The following is a 13,139-nucleotide window of genomic DNA, read 5'->3' on the forward strand; positions in this document are numbered from 1 at the left end:
AGCTTGCATCCCTGGCATAAATCCCACTTGGTTATGATGTATAACTCTTTTTATATGTTGCCTGAATCAGCTTGCTAGTATTTGGTTGATAATTTATACATCCATATTCATAAGATGTATTCATCTGTAGTTTTCTTTCCTTGTGGTGTCTTAGTCTGGTTTTAGTACAGAGCAGTACTGGCCTCACAAAATAAATTGGGAAGTGTTCCTTCCTCTTCTATATTTTTGGAAAAGATTGTGAATAATTGGTATTAATTACTCTGTAAATTTTTGGTAGAATTCATCTGTGAAACCATCTGGGCCTGTGCTACTCTTGGTGGGCAGTTTTTTCTCTTCACTTGTTACAGATCTATTCAGATTGTCTATTTCTTCTGGCATCAATTTCAGTAGTTTGTGTTTTTCTAGAATTTGTCTATTTCATCTAAGTTATCTAATTTGTTGGTTTAACTGCTTATAGTATTTTCTTATAATTTTTTATATCTATAAGGTTGGTAGCCCCCCTTTAATTTCTGATTTTATTAATTTAAATCTTTCCTATTTTTTTCTCAGTCAAGCTATCTAAAGTTTTGTCAGTTTTGTTGATCTTTTCAAAGAACAAGCATTTGGTTTCATTGATTTTCACTATTGTTTTTCTATTCCCTATTTCATTAATTTCTGCTCAATCTTTATTATTTCCTTAATTCAACTTGCTTTAGGCTTAGTTTGCCCTTCTTTTTCCAGTGCTTTAAGTTGGAAGGTTATGTAGTGTTTTGATATCTCTCTTCTTTTTTAGCATAGGTATTTAGTTATAAATTTCCCTCTAAGCACTGTGTTAGAGTGCATCCCATAAGTTTTGGTATATTATGCCTTAATTTTCATTCATATACAGGTATTTTCTGATTCCCTACTGATTTCTTCCTTGACCTGATTATTAAGGAGTGTTACTTAATTTCCACATCTTTGTGAGTTTTCCAACTTTTTTTGCTATTGGTTTTTAATTTCATTCCATTATAGTCAGAGAATATATTTTGCATTACTTCTGTCTTTAAAATTTATTTAGGTCTGTTTCACAACCAAGCACATGTTCTGTCCTGGAGAAGGTTTCATATGTGCTTGAGAAGAATACAGTCTGTTGTTGTTGGGTGGAGTGTCCTATGGATGTCTGTTAGGTCTGTAGTGTTGCTCAAGTCTTCTACTTTCTGGTTGATTTGATCTTCTGTCTTATTTGTTCTATCCATTACTGAAGGTATGGTATCAAAGTCTCCAGTTATTACTGTTGAATTGTATACTTCTCCCTTCACTGATGTCAATTTTTGCTTCATGTATTTTGGTGCTGTGTTATTTTGGCACTTATATGTTTAAAACCATTATATCCTCCTGATGGGAAGAACTTTAAAAAAAATCATTTAAAAATGTACATCTTTATCTGTAGCAAAATTTTGACTTATTTCTTCAAAAACCATTATCTATTTTTATTATTCAAACAAATCAGCCCACAAATAAATGCTTGATTGGAATTTTTGTATACGTTAACCAGTAAAGTGAAAGTAAAAAAACAAAGCTCTGTCTTGGAACATTACTCAAAATGAGCACTTCTTTGCTTTTAGATAGTCGAAGAATATGTCTTCAATTTTTTTGTGCTATGTACAGTGTCATGGCTATGGCCCTCCTGGGTTCTTCGAAAAGCCCTTTGCTAATTCCTGTATGAAAAAGGGTTGCACTCTGGCTCCCCCTGCCAGAAATCCCACATCAGACTTGAGAGGCACACAGGGGAGAGGCTGAGATCAAGCTCTTCAATCAGAAATGTAAACAGATAAGGAAGAAGGGGGTGGTGATGTGCTTTCCATCAAAACACCCGCCCAGGTGTCAGATCTCCTGAGGCCACCCTTGTTTTTGGGAGCTACATACCCCCAGGAAGCCTAGGCAGAGACTAGAAGGATGTCCAATTAGTGGTCAGGTCACTCTCACAGCAAGATAGCCCGGCTTTCCAGAAAACAAGAATAAATCACACTGTCCCTGCAATGTGATGCATCTATTTACAAAGGATTTAAGGTCAGGAAAACACGGGTGTGATCGTGGGCAAGCACAACATAAATCACATTATTGTTTCCTTACAGGGAAAGATACCTCTCCCAGTTACATGCTTGATGTGGCTGGAGAGGAAGAGCTCACATTTCCTACAAAACTGGTCGCTGTTTTCACATCCCTTTGTTGTGACACATAAGCTACGGTTTAGGTTCCTTGAGATTCTTCTCTACACAGGAAAGTGTTCCCCATGTAGCCAGAGATCGATTTTGACCAAGAAGAAACAAGACATATTCTTTATCTCCATCGTCCAATGCTTCTCATCCTTTCCTCTTTTAACCATTAATTATGAAAAACAGAAATTTAATGATTTCCTAATGGTTAAAAGCAAGGTTAGAATCTGATGCTAGCACCTGCCAGCTGCATGACTTCGGAAAAGTTCCTTAACTCTCAAGGCCTCAGTTTCCTTACCTGTTAGTGGGGATAAAATAGTACCTGTCTCTCGGTCATGGTTGTCAGGAGTAAATGAACGAACGCATGTGATGTGCTCAGCAAGTGCTCAAAGAAGTTTTCCATCCTCACCATCATCATCATCACGCAGCAGTTAGTATTAGTTTGGCATAAAAATATTAAAGAGCACATTTCCATCTCATGTTTGAACATATATCAAAATGAACTAAATATATAACTTTCATGAAATTTTCCACCTAAATTTCTAATTCTTGGCAATACGAAGTAGGACAAATATTTTAATATTTAATATTTAATATTTTAATTCACTCCATACTGAAACGCAGCAGGACCCTATGGGGCCTGTCCAGGACCACCTCCCCCTTTGCCCAAATACCCTCCGCCTGCCTTTTGTCTGCAGAAGAACTTTGGTCAAAGAATAAATTTAATCAGAGAAGTGAGAAAATGCAGGAGCAAAGGAAAACAAACAAGACCAAATAATAAGAGTTTAGTCATTATGCAAAGTCAGGGACCTTTAGTTCCTCCTTAAGGGATACAGATAATATTCTGAGCCATATCCTGTGAGCTGTCTTGTAGGTACTGAAACCCTCACCAGGTGGAAGAAGTTAGCTACATGATGACCAGACTGTAGCCATGACACAAGCTGCCACAATTCTGAGAACTGTCCTCAAGGAAATGGGAACAATCTGACCCTGGAACTGAAGATTAATTGTACTGAAAACAATCAAAATGATGCTGGTCAGACTACTGATGACCAATTTCAAGATGACTGTCAGAGCTGCCTGTGCTGTTTCTGCAATGTGGCCCCCTCCCTCAGCCTATAAAAGCTCTTGCCCCCTGATCAGCAGGGGGGAATTGGCCTTTGGACATGAGTCCCCTTCTCCCCCAGTTGCCAGCCTCCAAAATAAAGCAAACTTTCCCTTCCACCAACCTTGCCTCTCAAGTATTGGCTTTTGAGTGGTGAGCAGCCAGACCCAACTTTCGGTAACAATACTACGGTGATGGAGGATATATTTGTTTCCTTTATAATAAAATTATTACCCAACTATATTAAAATTAAAAACAAGGACAAGAATGCATGTTCACTGTGGCCGTGCCTGTGACAACAAAACAATGGAGATGGTCAGACTGCCTCTCCGTGCAGGTAAATACAGTGACTATGCGGAAATACACACAGCCGCCAGAAGAATGAGGGGCTCCCTGTATATACTTCCATGGTAATGTCTCAAGGTAACATCACTGAGCAGGGAAAATGCCACAGAAAAAAGTATACAGTATAAGCGTGTTTAAAAATAAAACTGTATGTTTGTGAATGTACATGCACACCCACATGTACGTAAACATATACGCATATAAGAGGGTCTGAACACATCTAATCCTAAAGGGATCACAGGTGTGATGGGGAGTGGCAGGCAGACAGTGAGAGGGGAGAAGTCCAGTTTTATTCCAATGCATGTATCACCTGCATCTTTTCCAATGAGAATCTATTATTTCATATTAAAAAAAAAAGGAAACAACAACAAAAAAGCGCCTTTTCCGTTAAGACAATGTACTTATCAACACATGATGCATTATATTATATTGATCTGCTTCTGAAAAGCATTCTGTTAGGCTTTCATTTTAAAAACACTGTAAGAATGTGAAAGTAAATCCCAAACTTCTGCAGGATGAATTGAAAGAATTAGGTCATAACTGAAAACAGATTTTTAAACAAATTTTTGATGCTGTGCAGTATTTTATTGTGCCAGCAGTCGTAAATTAAACAAAACGATGAGGCATTTAAAAAGACATTTGAAACCCCATAATGGTTTTAATTGTCACTAACCTAAAACGGCATGTTTACTTAAAACCCCCAGATGATTCTTTACCTTCCTCTGGGGCTCTTAGGAAAAGAACCGCTGGGATACACTCGCTGATTCACTCACAGGCCAGGATGGCACCCGACCCTGGATGTGGCCTTGTTCCTTGTGGGGCTCTGTCAAGTAGGGAATGATAGGAAATGCCAGTACTCGGAGGAAAACTGACGGGATGCCAAGAGAACAACAGCAGCTGGGAGCCTCTCCGACAAGGGGATGGAGGGAGGCCCTTCCCTGGAGGTACTGACAGAAGCTGGGACCTGGGACCCTTTGCTACAGTGCTTGCACCTGGACAAACGTCTCTTTGAGCAACAAAATATAAAGAAACTATATGGGACTAAAAATAACTGCGTGCATGTGCAGCTGGGGCAAATTCTGGACAACAAGATACAAAGAGACCAAAAAGCCCAATTGTCACTTCTGAAGGGTCAGGCGCAAAAGCCCATGTAAGGAGCCAGTTCACCAGCCTCTCAGGGAGCGAGTTAGCAATGGAACTTATTACTTGTTCTCCCTTCCCCTGCTGCAGCAGGGGCCCCAATAAAGCTTGCCTGAATTCCTTGTCTGGCCTCTGATCGATTTTGATTAAGGAGGCCAAGAACCCTGGTCAATAACTGTACCACCTACTCTGGAATCCCCCAGCAGGAGCAAAAGCCACTCAGTATTTGTTGAGTTATGAATGTGCACAAAGGGTCATCTTCTCTGCCATGTTTATTTTAGCAAAGGACTAGAAACATCCCTAACTGATCCTTCATTAAGTGGTGGTTAAACAAATTATCATCCATCCATCCATCCGTCTGTCTGTCCATCTATCCACTTATCCATCCATCCATCCATCCATCCAACCATCCATCTGTCCATCTACCCAGGGCTCTCTATTTAACAGCTGGAAAGGGCTCCAAGGGCTGATGTACAAATGTCACCAAGCCACAGGGTTGGCTGACAAAAGGGATGTGAATAACGGTAGGCAGAAGAGATGTGTGTAAGAATGGTAACACAACACTAATATGCACAGAAAATATCTGGCTACCAAAAACTTTCTGAAGGGGATGCTAGGAGTGTGGAATTGAAAAGAGACCTCATAATTATAATAACTTATATATAATAAATTATTATGTCGGGCTTCCCTGGTGGCGCAGTGGTTGAGAGTCCGCCTGCCGATGCCGGGGACACGGGGTCGTGCCCCGGTCCGGGAAGATCCCACATGCCGCGGGGCGGCTGGGCCCGTGAGCCATAACCGCTGAGCCTGCGCGTCCGGAGCCTGTGCTCCGCAGTGGGAGAGGCCACAACAGTGAGAGGCCCGCATACCGCAAAAAAAAAAAAAAAATTTATTTTTTGGGCTTCCCTGGTGGCACAGTGGTTGAGAGTCCGCCTGACGATGCAGGGGACATGGGTTCGTGCCCCGGTCCGGGAAGATCCCACATGCCGCAGAGTGGCTGGGCCCGTGAGCCATGGCCGCTGAGCCTGCGCGTCTGGAGCCTGTGCTCCGCAACGGGAGAGGCCACAACAGTGAGAGGCCCGCGTACCGCAAAAAAAAAAAATTATTATGTATAATAAAAATTAGTTAATTTTTAATTATGCAGAGGAAAAAGACACACAGATATGGAAATGTACTAGATACACTAAAGAAAAACAAAAACTGCACTGAAGGATTTATAAAAATAATTTGGATAAAACCAAAGCATGCACAATGTGCCTGAAAGGGAAAACATGATGTTGTCAACGTGTCCATTCTCCACCAAATTAATCTATAATTTTAATATGATTCCAATTGAAATTTCAAATTGATTCCTTTGAGTCTTGAAAAAAAAATTTCAAAACTCATCTGGAAGATTAAACTTTTAAAAACAGGCAAGAACTTTTTTAAGAAGTAGATTCAAGTCTGGGATGGGGGTGGGGTAGGGCTTGCCCTACCAGTTATAAAAATATAGAGTTAAGGTAATAAAAGTGGTGCTGTTCTGTGTATAGCACAGGGGATACAGCCAACATTTTATAATAACTGCAAATGGAGTATAATCTGTAAAAACATTGAATCATTATGTTGTATAGCTGAAACTAATATAATACTGTAAATCAACTACACTTCAATTTCTTAAAAGGTAGTATTGTTCTGGAATATGAATAAACAGACACGGGAATGGGACAGAATGAAAAGTCCAGAGATAGGCAAATAGTCACATCTGTATGTGTGTGTGCATACCTATGATAATGCTGTCAGAGTAGATACCGGCTCTCTTTTTGACTATCCAGCATACATTCCCGCCTTCCTTCCCTCAACCCTTCCTAACAGTACCTTAGTTTGGAGGATTATCTCTTGGATTCCACTGGTGGGACAGCTAAACAGATTTTTTCTTACCTGGGCCAATCAAAATGCTCCCTCCCTGGACTCTGACTCTAGGACCAACGGACAAAGAGGTTAAGAACCACGGGAACTGTTCACTCCTGCAGAACTGCATCCTGAGGAGTTCAGGGTTCCCGCTGCAGACCCCCCACTCTGGGTCAGGCTTTTGCAGCCACAGAAGCTCTTTTGGAACCAGCCAGTTTCCAGGCTTAATCTCTAACCCCTTGGATATTCAATAGGTCCCACCATCTCTCTAATAAATGGCCTTTGGCTTTGTCCGTTTTTGTAACTTGCTACCAAAGGACTCAATGTTCAGGTGGCATTTCATATCATCAGGGAAATATTAGGTTACTCAGGAAATAGTTTTAGGAAAGCTAGCTACCCATTTTAGAGGAAAAGGTTAAATGCATCAAATAAATTCAAGGATATTAAAGTTAATTATAAAAAAAAAAAAAAAAGCACACCAGGGGAAATTATTGGGGTAACATGATCTTAGGAAGGAAAAGGTCTTTTTATTGGTTCCAAGGTAAGACCACAAAGGAAAACTTTAACAGCTTTGAATACACAAAAATTAAAAATTTTTCTATGTGAAAAAATAAAGGGCAAATAACAATCCAGAAATATACCTGACCATATAATCTGCAGGACTCAAAACCATGATATACAAAGAGCTCTTGCAAATAAATAACTGTTAAATCTAAAAATGGCTAAAGGTCCCAGTCAAATCACAGAAGAAAAAGAAATATAAATGGTGCATATATAAATATATAAAATATATGTAATATGTAAATATAAAATTGCATATAATTATATATAATTACATAATTACATCTTTCCCATCCTTTCATGCAGCATACAGTATAGGGAAACAGGGTCTGAGATTAATACCAGGAGAAGTCAACCTTTCAAGACTGGGCACTTGCCTTTCTTTTGGATCTGGACCTCCAGGCACTGTCACTTCTTGTCACCCCAGTCACTCTGTCTTGGAACATTGGAATCAGAGAAAAAAATGGCTAATCCTGTGTAGATTGCCAGATTTTACCATATTCACCACATTTAGTACTTAGGAAAAGAGAGGCTACCAAGTTACGAACAGAAGTCAGCAAGTCGCCCCTTCTGTTGGTGATGGGGCTCCAGGTTGTGTCAGCTCTTGGTAGTCCTGGGGAAATGCTGCACTACAGCGAGGATACTCTGTGTATATCATATTGGGATGAAATATGATCAGTGTGAGCTCGCCCACACTGAACAGAAAATAACAAGACTAAGCTCTCAGTTTTGGGGACTCAGTAGGTGTTTCAGCACTCAGCCTGCACCTTACACTAGACTTGCTGGCCTTGGTAGATGGGGAATGTAAAGGGCAGCAGCTCCCCTTTGAACCCGATGGCATGGCTACAAGAAATGTAGGCACTGCCCTGCTACAGAAAAGCTTCAGGTAGTTCAGCATAGCCCCTGACCTCTCAGACATCACGGCCACAGGTTGGCAAGTACATGGGCCGCTATGAGGGGCATGGCTCTAAAAGGTAGCCTTGTGCCTTCTCTAAGTTAAAGAAACAAACATCAGCACCCCCATACCCAGCAGCCAGGGTCACATCAGGGGTCACACTGCACCTGTACTGAATGTCATGGGACACACTCTGATTTCTGCACCAGCCACACGCATATGTTACCGAAGCAGGAGCCAAGTTATGATAAGGAATGATGGTTACATTCAACAAACCAAAATGACCCCCTACCATGTCCATAGCACACCACCTACGGTTTTCCTAGATTGAAAAGACAGTTCTCTTTTTTAACTGAAAAATGAGAACTAAATTGTTTGGATGCACTCATTATCAAGCTTGTATGTATCTCGGCACTTAAAATCGACTTACAAAATTGATTTTTAAAAATTCAGTGGAGACAAAAATCAATGCAACAAATATTAAAATAAAATCGTTACTAAAGACATTTATTTTAAAATAGCGTTATACTAATATACTACTAGTAACTGACTGACGAGTAGAACAAGCTTTAATTTGGGAGAATTTTTAAAAAATAAATCAACGTTAATTCCTTAACACTAAAACATCAGAATAAATCCAAGGATACAATAAAATTATTTTTGAAATCACTTTCATTCAAAATCAAAGCCTATGCCCTTTATCAAAAGGTCTGCATTTCATTACTCACCAACTGACAGCCTTCTAGGGAGTTGACTAGCTGAGCGTTCTGACAGGAGAGAATTGAACCAGCCAAATTCAGCATTACACATACTGCAGAGAGCAGCATGAAAAAGGTAATCTGGAAACAAACCAAACAAGAAATTGATTATTCACTTGGAGAGATTCGAAGGAAAAATTATTTGGCTTTCAAAAAGCTTTCAGATGATCCAGTAATTATATGAATAACATTTCTATGTTTTCAAGGAAAGCATTATTTATTAAAATTTCAAATTCATATTACCTTAAATCAAATAAAAAAGGTAAAGTCTCTGAAAAGCCATAGCCACAACCATGATTTTATTTGAAATATATTGTAAAATATTTTAGAAGCTAAACTTGAAAATACTATGCATTCTGCAGTCCCAAAATAGTGTTATATAGCCTCAGAAATAACAAGTAATAAATTACTAAAAAAAAATCAAGTGAAAGAAGTTTATTAGAACGCCTTTATTTCTTTTAATTTTTGTTATGGAAAATTTCATACATATGCAAAACCAGAGAAAACAGTATAACAACACCCCGCATACCCATCTCCCAACCTGTAAATGTACTCCATATTTATTGAAAAAAATCTGCATGTAAGTGGACCATGCAGTTCAAACCTGTGTTGTTCAAGGGTCAACTGTATATATTATTCATATATTAAACATTATATTGTATTAACTAGACAACGGCACAATAGCCGCAAACTCGACACCTCTGGGAAGGGTGAAAAGATACAAGGGCTTGATCTGGTCTGTAATGTTTTCTACTTTAAAATTTGAAACAAAATAGTAATCTACTGATGGTAAATTATTAACATCTCTACAAGAAAAGTGTGGGAAAAACATGTGCCTCAGATATAACTGACACTGCATAGTGCATAATGATATTTTCCGCCCCATACAGATGAAAATCCCAGCATTAGAACACCCCAGAGGGGAAAGTGGTCACTGAGTAAGCAGAATGCTTAGCCAGAAGGTAATTCATACACTGAAATAAATGCAAACCAATAAACGCCTTTAAGGACCAACTATATTCACTGATAAAATAAATGCAAATTCCAGTTCAACAGAATAAAGTAAAACCCAGTCATCTAACCCATTGCTCCACACCACCACATACCCACCAGATTCTTCTAGATGACTCTAGTCCAGGGTTGATCAATCCACATTTTTCTTTTTTTAAGTATTTATCTCATTTGATGATTAATTTGCAGTACTTTCCCCCCAAACAATCATACTTATTCACCTGCTGAATAATTAACAGTTGAACCTCTGTATATAAACAGCATTTTGCCAGAGGCTATGGAGAAATACAATGAAAGGCCACTATACCAGCTTTTCTTCAGGCTCATTTAATCCATACAACAAACTATGATATAATTATTGTTTTTCCCATTTTACACATAAAGAAATTGAGATTGAGGGAACTTAAAACCTATGCCAAATCACCATGTTGCCATAGCATGAGCTGTAATTTGAATTCAGTCTGTCAGACAACCTCGGAACCCCATACGCTATTCACTACACTACAGAGACCTCTCCAACCTGGGGTAAATCTTACTTTCTGCTCTTACTGTTTACATGGGCTCTACTCACCATATACCATGAGTTATGTTTTTCCATAAAACCATACAAGAGAGTCAGACTAGAATAGTCATACTTTGAACCAGTAATTCCAATTCGAGGAATGATTTAGAACAAGATAATGAAAGAAAACCTTAAAAAAAATTTTTTAACTACTCCAGACCAAGAATAAACAAATTTAAACAAATTTTAAGGAACAAAGTAACAACTAAAATCCCCCACAGCCCCGGACTGTGCCAAGATCTCTAGGTATACTTCCCTATCTAATTATCACACTACCACACACAACAACATGCATCATCAACCCATTTTACAGGTGAGGAAAGGTCTGTATACAACCTAACCTGCTTAAATTCCTACAGCCAGTTACGCAGAGGGAGGCTCTGATCCCACGTAGTCTGATTCTCAAGTAGGTATGGTTAATCATTAACACTTTTCTGTGACCCACAGAAACATATTTTATATCATGATCCAAGATGCACACACACATAAAAATAAAGCAACTTCCACAAAACACTATTTACCTGAATGATACGTGGTAAAAATTATTTTTCTTTTTTTGTTAAGATGCTGTTTTTCAGTCGTGAAATCTTCTCATGACTTACGGTTAAAATAAGTGCACAATGATTACTTGCTTCAAAAATACAGTGTTTATTATAACTATAGTAGCAAAAAAAACAAAAATCAAAAACCAAAAAGAAAAAACGGAAAAAAAAGGAACTAAATAGTCAGCCACACAAAAAATTATCTGGAAAAAATACAATGCATACATTGCTTAGAATGACTCATAACACTTATAAACATGGGAAATATATTTTTAAAATAGCTATGCTAAGATAAATAGAGATATAGGCAGTTACATTTTAGCTTTCAATTTACAGACTTTTATTTTTCCTTACAGAGTTGAGTAGTCCAGAGGCCAGACAAGAGCCACTTCGTTTTACTTCCCTGGTATGAAAGCAACTTACTGACGTGTTTTTTCTTTTAAATGTCTATTTCCATAACATGGTACAAAACTTTCCAATTCGCTTTATAAAGCTAGCAAGATTTTTATACCAATAAAAAAAAACACAGTAAGACAAGCCAAAACAAAATAGACCATCCCCTAATAATTTTATAAATGAAAATTCGGAACCAAAGTGACTTATAATATATCACAAGAAGAAAAGATTGCAAACACATCCTAAAACTACTACACACATTTAAGGGTTACAGCAAGATGCTCCCTCCCACCCCCAGCCCTTCCCCGGGGTCTCTCCGAGTCTGTCTCAGGTTTCAAGAGGAAGGGGCTGGGGTTGGGGCCGTGCCCCCGGTCTGGGGTCTGGCCCTGGCCTCCTCCTCCGCCAAAGCCTCACAGTACTGCGCCGGCCAGTCCTTGGGATCCTGATTGTGGACTTTGGCCACGAACTTGAGCACCTTCATCTTGCTGGTCTCCAGGTTGGTGCGCGGGCCCCACTGGAGCTCGTAGTCCACGGGGTCCGTGTGCGGGATGCGCCGGTACTCCAAGTACCGCTGCCGCACGAAGTCCTCGGTGATGAGCTTCTTCGGGTCCCCGAAGATGAGGTGCTTCTTGGTGGGGTGCACCCCGAGGCGTCGCAGGAAGTCCCAGACCTCGGTCTCCTTGATGCTGTTGCCCTTCATGAAGATGAGCCCCAACACGATCATGAGCAGCCCGGTAGTGGGAGTGCCCTGGTCGCCGCGCATCTCCGCGTCCTCCTCCACCGGCTCCAGCGTGTTGACCAGGATGTAGGTGTTACTCCGGGGCTCCAGCTCCACCAGCCGGTACCCGAACACGTACTCCAGGCGCTCGGCCGCCCGCTGCAGCAGTTCCGGGAGCACGTCCCTGTAGTCCCCGACCACGTGCCGCAGGATGTCGGTGCGACGGATCGGGATCTTCCTCTGGTCCTTGATCAGCAAGAACTGCACCAGCTCCGCCACCTTCAGCTCCAGCTGCTTCTGCGACCGCGGTCCCGGCGTGGGGGGAGCCTCGGCCCGCCGGCCGCCCTGCGACGCGGCGCCGCCCGGCCCGCGGGACGTGCTCGGGGCCTCCTCGCCGCCGCTGCCCCGCTCGGCCTGGGCGCCGGCGCGGCCCCGGCTCTTTGGCTTTTGCGACATGTCCCAGCGGCGGGACCCGCGCTACGCGGACACCCCGTAACTAGCGGCTGAGGGGATAAGGGTTTACGCGCAGCTCCTCCTGGCGGCCCTGGGCGGGGCCGGAGGCGGCGCGGTTGCGTCACAGAGGCTGCGCGCTGCGTCAGGGGGCTGCGCGGTTGCGTCACGGAGGCTGCGCGCTACGTCATCGAGGCCGCGCCGCGTCTGGGGGTCGGTCTGGTTCGGCCGGCGGTTGCGCGGTGGCGGCGTCTCCGCGCAACCCTGCGGGTCCTAGCCGTGTGTTTTTTTAGAATTAAGTGTCGTCCTTACCAAACCCTGAAGATAGAGAACAGGAAGCAAAGGTCCTGAGCGAGTGTGCAGCTCAGCTCAGGACCGCACAGCTCAGGCCAGATCCGTAGAAACTGAGTATCGAGAACTCTGAAATCGGGACTGTTTGTAGGTGGAGACTCCCAGGAAGAACGTGGGAGAAAAATAAGGCTAAGAACGTGGAAGGGAAGTAAAAGCATTTCTTTCCCCACAAAACTGGGCATAAAAAAGATAAAAGACCCTGAGGACTAGTTTGCCGTCGCCAGCCGCCCCCCCCCCCCCC

At 41.5% G+C, this 13,139-nt stretch overlaps 2 protein-coding genes across 2 annotated transcripts in view; both read right to left on the minus strand.

Moving 5' to 3' along the window:
* ENTREP2 (endosomal transmembrane epsin interactor 2) overlaps window positions 1-13,139 on the minus strand; it is a 372,877-nt gene that overhangs the window by 94,254 nt on the left and 265,484 nt on the right. Inside the window, exon 3 of the mRNA XM_007456424.1 lies at window positions 8,839-8,949. Within this exon, the coding sequence (XP_007456486.1) occupies window positions 8,839-8,949 (111 nt within the window). The remainder of the gene's footprint in view (window positions 1-8,838; window positions 8,950-13,139) is intronic.
* Window positions 11,714-12,553, minus strand: NSMCE3 (NSE3 component of SMC5/6 complex). The gene has a single exon (XM_007456425.1). The coding sequence runs from the start codon at window positions 12,551-12,553 to the stop codon at window positions 11,714-11,716; it is 840 nt and encodes a 279-aa protein (XP_007456487.1).

Source organism: Lipotes vexillifer, unplaced genomic scaffold (genome assembly GCF_000442215.2).
Source record: "Lipotes vexillifer unplaced genomic scaffold, Lipotes_vexillifer_v1.1 scaffold1467, whole genome shotgun sequence".
Lineage (NCBI taxonomy): Eukaryota > Metazoa > Chordata > Mammalia > Artiodactyla > Lipotidae > Lipotes > Lipotes vexillifer.

Excerpts from the sequence above, each read along its gene's own strand:
- NSMCE3 (XM_007456425.1), bottom strand. The coding sequence starts at position 12,553 with ATGTCGCAAAAGCCAAAGAGCCGGGGCCGCGCCGGCGCCCAGGCCGAG.